This window comes from Helianthus annuus, chromosome 12 (genome assembly GCF_002127325.2).
Source record: "Helianthus annuus cultivar XRQ/B chromosome 12, HanXRQr2.0-SUNRISE, whole genome shotgun sequence".
In the NCBI taxonomy this organism is placed as follows: domain Eukaryota; kingdom Viridiplantae; phylum Streptophyta; class Magnoliopsida; order Asterales; family Asteraceae; genus Helianthus; species Helianthus annuus.
This window is the reverse complement of record NC_035444.2, coordinates 691,584-699,789: the sequence shown is the minus strand read 5'-3', so window position 1 is coordinate 699,789 and position 8,206 is coordinate 691,584. Positions and strand designations below refer to the sequence as shown.

Sequence of the window (8,206 nt, the reverse complement as noted above, 5' to 3'; positions counted from 1 at the left end):
GTTGCACTACAGAATTAATAATTTATGGTGTTATATAGTGTTTTTTGATGGTTGCGTTACAGAATTATATAACACTACAGAATTATATAACACCAAAAACCCTATTATAACACCATATAACACGTAGTAACACTATATAACACTATATAAAAAAATATATAACACTATACAGTTTTGAATGGTTGTTGCACTACAGAATTATATAACACTACACAAATTCGTAGATTAATTCCTAAATTCGAATTCATATAATAAAGGTTAGCGGTTATTTTGGGCAGTTATCTTTTAATCAATTAATTTAAAGAAATAGAAAATTACTAATTCACCCTTTTGAATTAATTTAGATATAGGACACTTGTCATCACCACATTATTTCTCACCCTTCTCACAAAAGTAGGACTTTGTACAAGATCCTCTACCACTATACACCTATATTATGATCTAACTCAAACATACAATTACAGTAGAGTAATTTTATCATTAGCGTAATTATTTGTATAGCTAAATTCATTCTTCTGATCCAACTTAAACACATAATTACATAATTGTTGTAGAGTAATTATATAAATAACATAATTATTATATGACTATATTCTGATCCAACTCAAACATATAACAAGTAATTATTCTAAAGTAATGTAGCACACGAAAAAATGATGTGGATGTAATTACAATTTTGCCACCGTCAATTTTTTTTTCCTTTACTTCGTACATTTAGTATGATAATTTTATTTGTAAAGGAGCCTAACCATATCTATATCCATCTATCTAGGGGAAGGATTCGCTAAGAAGTTTGTTTTGCCTTGAAGGCCAAGAGTGATTTAGAAAACTCAATATACGGCTCAAACGAACTCTGATTAAATTCATTCAAGCCGTATTGGAACCAACTTGATTCAGGTTGGGTTTAACCATGTTGAAACCGGTTTCAAATGATAAAGAGTATGAAACCAATGAATACCGGCAGATAAGGTCGGGTACAAAACCAGATACGATGGAGTTTGATACTCCTTTCGGGTTTTTTTCTGAGTAGGGTATGATACTCGGTTTTCGTGTGCACCTTTATTCTAATCTGTATTGGTGCACAAAAAACCCGAACCTGAAAAAGAAACCCGGAACCGGGTATTATAAAACCCGGGTTTCTTATACCTGAACCCTAACCTGATCCTACCCTATGTCGGGTATGCATTTTCATTATTAAACGCGAACCCGTAACCGGGTTTTTTTAGACCCGGTTTTTCCAAATACCCGGTTTTTGAATAACCCGTAACCGGTTTTTGGAAATACCCGAACCGGGTTTCATAAATACCCGAACTGGGTTTTATATATTTTATGAAATAAAGTTTTTTACATTTTATATTTCTATGTTTTATGCAAAAAAAAATTAATATAAAAATCTGATCAATACCCAAACTCGATCCATATCCGAGGCATACCTGAACCCTACTCGAGGCATACCCGAACCCTACCTGATCCATACCCGAACCCATAAATAGGGTACTATGATACCCGTGTATTAGAAAACCCGATCCCAACCCTACCTAAACCCGGGTATATAAGGTATACATTTTCTGTATAAAACCTGGACCCGGGTATTGTCAATACCCGAATTTGAAGAACCCGATCGTACCGGGAACCGGGTATGCAAAAAAAACCCGATTTGTCAAGCCGCCATAAACGTTAGTCCGAAATCCAAAATAGTAGGTAATGGTAGGCTGGTAGCTAAAGGTGGGCCGATTCATTAAAGCCCAACAAAGCCTGCTTTTATCGACAAAGTCATACAAGCAGATAACAATAATTTTCAGCCGTAGATCTAAAAACCAGACTAGTATTCTTCCTTCCTTCCTTTTACGTGTTATTCTCCACGATAACGCGTACCACTTCCCATCAAAAAGCTTCAAACTCAATAAATATCCTAACCATTCTCAGATCGACAAACCCAAGTTTTTTTTTGGATTTTGCAGATTCAGTATCACAATGAGTTTTATATTCGGCAAGAAGAAAACACCCGCAGGTTCTTACTCTCAAATTATGTGTATATTTGACTTTTTTTTGGGGGGTTTTGAAGAGACTATAAATTGGATGTATATTATTTTCATTATTACTCGGTTGATCTGCTGTTATAAATTTGCTGATGTTATAGTTTTATTTAGGGTTTATTTAGAGTTTTGGTTAATTGTTTGAATATTGAAAGGAATCAGAGCAGACATGAATTTTGATCACATGTATTATTAGCTTAAAAATTACGAGATTCGTTACTGTTGATAAAACCAAAGCAAGTTACTGTTAATTATGGACTTTAGAATGGATTCTGGAGATATTGAAGGTTTCCACAACTGATTAGGATTTTAAGAATTAGGATTAAACTTGCAAATCATTAAATTTTTGTCTAATTTATGCCTAGACTAGACTAGAGAAGTGTTTAGGCTTTTACTCTCAAAGTTCATTAATCACCCTTTGTTAACAGTTAACACAGCTTTTAGCTTGCACATATGCATTTAATGAAGGTTACTGTTCAGAGATCACTACATGGCTGATTTTTCGTGCTTAAAAGTTACAAAATTTAGGAAGCGATCAACTAGTTACATACGGAACAGATGGCATGGGTTCTGATTAGGCAGTTTTGACCCAAAAAAACATGTCAATCTTTTGGAACCATTTTTTTCAAGAGATATGATCAAATAGAATAGAAAATCTGTGATTGTTTTGAATACATGTTTCCCTTAGTTTTCTTTAATATCCTCTATTTGTTTCCGTGCACGCTGTTTGATCCAATGTGTAAGTGATTACGTAGTGTTTAGTTTCTGACATGAGATACGGTTGGTATTTGCAGAACTCCTGCGGGAGAACAAGAGAATGATAGATAAATCTATTAGAGAAATAGAAAGAGAGAGGCAAGGTTTGCAGACTCAAGAAAAGAAATTAATCGTAGAAATCAAGAAAAGTGCCAAACAAGGTCAAATGGTAAGCTTATTTCTTTCATTAACTTGCACATGAATTTGCAACATTGATTTTTTTCCCGGTCTATTCCTCCCCAATTTCAGGTCCCACTTCATTTAATTTACGAAAATTCGCTGATCGTATTATTATTTATTTCACATTATATTTCCCAGGGAGCTGTTAAGGTGATGGCGAAGGACCTTATCAGAACACGACACCAGATTGAGAAGTTTTACAAGCTCAAATCCCAACTGCAGGGTGTATCACTTCGAATTCAGGTACGGTTAAAGAAAAGACAAAATATATATCATAAAAAGGGAGTGTGTGGTTGATTTGAACTTAATGTAAACAGACGTTGAAGTCAACACAAGCAATGGGTGAAGCCATGAAAGGCGTGACAAAGGCTATGGGCCAGATGAACAGGCAGATGAACTTACCGTCATTGCAGAAAATAATGCAAGAATTTGAGAGGCAAAATGAGAAAATGGAAATGGTAAGTGAGGTGATGGGTGACGCTATTGATGATGCCTTGGAAGGCGATGAGGAAGAAGATGAAACCGAAGAGTTGGTGAGTCAGGTCTTGGATGAGATTGGTATCGACATCAATCAAGAGGTAATTCTTTCTTTTTTAATTATTTTTAATCTGCAAATTACACTAAATAGAAATGGACATTACGGTTTTTCCTGATCCCTGATCAAACAAACCAGCTTTAACACATGCAAAACTGATTTTACGTGTAAGTTGCTGATGTGGCATTGGTTAATGACATGTTGGCTGTCACCTTAGACACTACATATAGGGAAAAAAAAGCTTATTTGAAAATAATAAAAAATGATTTTAATTACAAGTTTGAAAAAACTGTTGGGGCGTTTGGTTCGCATAATGATTTGGAATTGGAATTTGCATAGGAATTAGAATTTGAAGGAATTGGATTTGGAATTTAAACATTCCACTTGGAATTGGAATCTCAATTCCATTTTTGTTGTGTTTGGTTGTCAAATGAATTGGAATCCATCACCCCGGCACCCACAACCACCAGTTCGGGTCGAAACGGTTCGATTCGAAACGATACTGGTCGAAACGGTTTGGGTCGAAACGGTTCGATTCGAAACAGTTCGCTTCGAAACGGTATGGGTCAAAACGCCCCCTAAAAGTAAGAAAGCAAAGTTCCAATTTTTCTGAATTAACAACCAAGTTTAAATATGGTGCATAAAAGCCAACTTACAAACGATAACCCGATTAAGCAACCAACCTTGTTTTAACTCATTGACATTGGCCGATCTCATACTAATATATGGTGCCACATATGCAAAAGGTACTTATATAATTTACATGCTTAAAAGTAGGATCTTTTTTCCTAAAAAGTATATCTAAAACAGCTTACAGGTTACATATGATGCATTAAATTAAAATGAGAAATGAATAAACAAGTATTTGGGTATTTACGGAATATTTATGAAATTGCAGTTGATGAATGCACCTTCTGGGGCCGTATCAGCCCCAGCTTCGAAGACCAAGTTGCCACAAGCTGAAGCAGCTGCCACTGATGATGGCGGGATTGACAGTGATTTACAGGCCAGATTGGATAATTTAAGAAGGATGTAATTACGTATATATGATATAATATCTATCCTATGTTGGCATAGGAAAACTTATACAACTTTACGCTTACGAAATGAAAGGGGGTGTGGCTTGTGCATGGAAAAAAGTGATTGTTCATAAAATACAACATCCTGCACAGAAATGGAAGTTTGTTGAACTAATCTCATTATTCTTCCAATATGCATTAGAAATCTTGTTAATACAGAGTTTGTGGGAGATGACTACAGTTACAGGTTGTGTAATGACAAAATGTGATGCATAAATATGAAGAAGCAAAGATCTGGAATCAACTTCGACTCAGGATGATGACTTCCACAAAAGAATTCTTTGAGCACCATTGAGCGCTTCGACTAAATCTAATATGCAAAAAGAGATTGCCGTTAGCCTTGCCACAGGAAGGGAAGTTTTCCAGTAACCACAATCCAGTGTGTATATATTTATCACTAAAAATATGAGTTCATTAGGGTGAACGGGGCACTCCCCTCTTAGGGGAGTCCACTCTCTTACGCACGGCCAATTAGCACGCGCCACGTCAACTCCCCTCTTAACTCCCCTCACATCCTCAATTTGATGGCGGCACTCCCCTCTTAGGGGACTTGTTTTTTTATTCAAAAAGAAAAAAAAAGAAATGTTTTGATTGGTTGAAAAAAGGGTGGCCCACCATCTCCCTCCCTCCTTCATTCGGTAACCTCTCACCGATTTCATTCACCTAATTGACTCCCCTCGTTGATGGCGGCGGTGTTCCCTCTAGGGGACTTGGGTCACCGCATGCCTCCCCGCATGGTGCCCCGTTCACCCTTAGAATTTATACTAGGTGTTATACCTGTATAAATTAACAGCTAACACACATAGCTAGAGCCGCAAATAAACCAAAGATTAAATAATAAACAGTTCGTTAACCATTCGATAAGAAGTTCTCGTTCATTTAATAAATAAAAGAGCATGGGCAATTAGTTCATTTAGGAACAAATGTCGTGTTCGCTCATTTATGTACATGGATATTCGGTAACATATTCCTTTATGTTCATGCGTTGAACTCACTTGACGATTGTACACAACTACGAGTCTATTTTGAGAGGATTAAATGAAAATTTCAAGATTAATATGAAAATTATGTTTTTTGAAACATTATTTTATGTTAATTAACAGTGTTGTAAGAATCGGTAGGCGCTAGCCGGTCGGCGAGCTACCGACCAGGGATTGATCGAGTTGGAATTTTTATATGTAATTTATTTTAAGTATACATGTTTTAACCCATCGTTGACTCATTTTTTAATGAGAGAGATTGATAAGGTTTGGACTCATTTTTTTTTTTGCCAGAATAGGACCATTATTGTCCGCTTAGCGATTAATCAGCAATTACTCGGTGAACCTCTGATTAGTGATTAATCTAACCTAGGCTGGATCTTACAACCATATTAATTATTTTTATCAAGACTATGTTAAGTGAATTTTCAATAGTTAGGTTAGTACATTTTGGGTAGATCTGTAATGTCTGTGATGCAGGATTCGAATTTTGTCCAAAATTTAGTATAGGTGCTTTTGTCTTGTTTTCTTATTAAAAGCGCTTGTTTTTGTTGGGCAAGTGTTGTTAATAAACAGTTTGTTGTAATGGTGTTTAGCAGTTTATTATGGAGATAAGTTTCTTTGAGAAGGGACAAATCCGACAATCAAATCCTGAAGAATAAGATTCTGAAATTTTTAATTCATGTACTCAACAAAGATAAGAAAGCAAAGGCTTGGATGATCAAGTTGTGGTGTACAAATGAAAGAACCTCATTCATAAGTTATGTACCTTAATTAGTTAGACATCATAAACAAAACTGGCACACGCTTGCTTTATAGATGAGAAACATGATGAAAAATAACCACAAATGAGAGTATGAGACAGATTGGTTTTAAATGTATAAAAACATATAAATGGTTCTATAAAAAATTAAAAAAAAAAAAACTTGAGTAAACTTCAATTTTCGTCCATGTGGTTTCCTGATTTTAACACTATTAGTCCAATAGTTTAAAAATTGCATTATTCATCCAATAGTTTGGATATTCTAACACTTCTAGTCACCACTCTATTGGATGATAACCCTTCTAGTCCACCACTCTAACCCTTCTAGTCCACCACTCTATTGGATGGTTGTTAGAGTGGTGGACTAGAAGTGTTAAAATATACAAACTATTGGATGATAAATGCAATTTTTAAACTATTGAACTAACAGTGTTACAATCAGCAAACAGAGGACGAAAATTGAGGTTTACTCAAAACTTTTTTATGTAAATGTCAAGGATCCAAGCATAGAAATGAATACAAGTTTCTTTCATTACTGATATAACTTGAAACCTTTGTTAATTTAGTCATCTTCCGACACAAATTTGGCACATGTATGAGCCAATTTGCTTTATAGATGACAATGTGGATGAAGATTTACTGATACAATTTGTCAAATCCAGCCATATCATCTCACTAACATTAAAAAGCAAATTAATTGCTTCAATCAGTGAGAAATAAAACAAGGCTAGATCAACTTTATGTTGTCACCTTCAGACACAAATTTGGTAAGAAAATACCAATTTGCTGTGTTGATGACTTACCTCAATCCAATGAAACCACAATATTATTATTAGTGTGCGATGTAAACTGTAAAGTTTTAAACTTCGTATACAGTTATAGTCTATAAACATCCGCAAAAACAAGTAGAAAATGCAAATCGAAATCAAAGAGTTGATTACCATATCGCAGACAAACAAGACGGTTATGATTGTAGGCCTCAAACCATAGCTGCTATACGTTTCTAGGGTTTATGGAATAATTGCATCATCCATTTGATCGCCTTTTGTAAGCGACTGATGATGAAAACCTAATATCATTCAACGGTTAGGATTGTATGGATCAGGATTACTTTTTTAATCCAAGTTGGGCTTAAATCTACTGTTAGCCCAATAACTAACATTTCTCTTGCTTACACTATTCAGCCCATCACTCGGATTTCCTTTCATTCTTATAAAAAGGAACATTATTTTCAATGTTCATGGAGAAATATAAGGATGGTTTCCTGGAGAAAACCTAAAATATATAACGGTTAGGGTACAGATACTAGTTTTATGCGCCGCCTACGTTGCTAGCCGGTAAACCGAATATTTCTCAGTTTGATAACGTATAAGTGTTGTGTTTCGGTTACTTGTACATACTACTCATAACACAATGTCAATATAAATTACATCGAGACATAAATAAAAATACGTTAGCGTAAACTGGACAAAGTTAACAAATATTAAATGTAATATTAGGTCTGTGTTTCGGTTACTTGTACATACTACTTAGAGTTAATTACATAGCTAGTCCCTGTGATTTGCCCAAAATAACATACTTAGGTACTAATAGTTTAAAATCACATTCTAGGGTGTTAACTTTTCATTTTGTAATGTTTGGAGGTATTAACGTTATTTGTAGGCTTAAAATCATATTCTATTAGTACTTAAGTATGTTATTTTGTGCAAACCATATGGACTAACTATGTTAATACCCTAGAAGTTAATAACTCCAAACGTTACAAAATGAAAAGTTAATACCCTAGAAGTGATTTTAAACTATTAGTACCTAAGTATGTTATTTGTACAAACCACATGGACTAACTATGTAATTAACTCTACTACTTATAACACGAT

The 8,206-nt window shown here is 34.8% G+C and overlaps 1 protein-coding gene and 1 long non-coding RNA gene across 2 annotated transcripts; one reads left to right on the top strand and one right to left on the bottom strand.

Annotated features, from left to right (window-relative positions):
* The first annotated feature begins 1,820 nt into the window (after positions 1-1,820).
* On the top strand, positions 1,821-4,742 carry LOC110893673 (vacuolar protein sorting-associated protein 2 homolog 1). Its single transcript, XM_022140761.2, has 5 exons — positions 1,821-2,011; positions 2,831-2,961; positions 3,111-3,215; positions 3,290-3,550; positions 4,406-4,742. Exons 1-5 carry the CDS (start codon positions 1,975-1,977, stop codon positions 4,541-4,543), a joined length of 672 nt encoding a protein of 223 aa, XP_021996453.1. The 5' UTR covers positions 1,821-1,974; the 3' UTR covers positions 4,544-4,742.
* LOC110893674 lies at positions 4,679-7,408 on the bottom strand. Its single transcript, XR_002565923.2, has 2 exons — positions 7,271-7,408; positions 4,679-4,896 (listed from the first exon to the last, which is right to left on the bottom strand). It is a non-coding gene; the product is annotated as an uncharacterized LOC110893674 (long non-coding RNA).
* Between the last annotated feature and the right edge of the window lie 798 nt (positions 7,409-8,206).

What these genes read in the sequence shown, in the direction of transcription:
- LOC110893673 (XM_022140761.2), top strand. Translation starts at nt 1,975, where the DNA reads ATGAGTTTTATATTCGGCAAGAAGAAAACACCCGCAG. An exon ending in CAAGAAGAAAACACCCGCAG is followed by an intron (nt 2,012 to 2,830) that starts GTTCTTACTCTC and finishes TGGTATTTGCAG; the next exon opens with AACTCCTGCGGGAGAACAAG. An exon ending in GTATCGACATCAATCAAGAG is followed by an intron (nt 3,551 to 4,405) that starts GTAATTCTTTCT and finishes ATGAAATTGCAG; the next exon opens with TTGATGAATGCACCTTCTGG.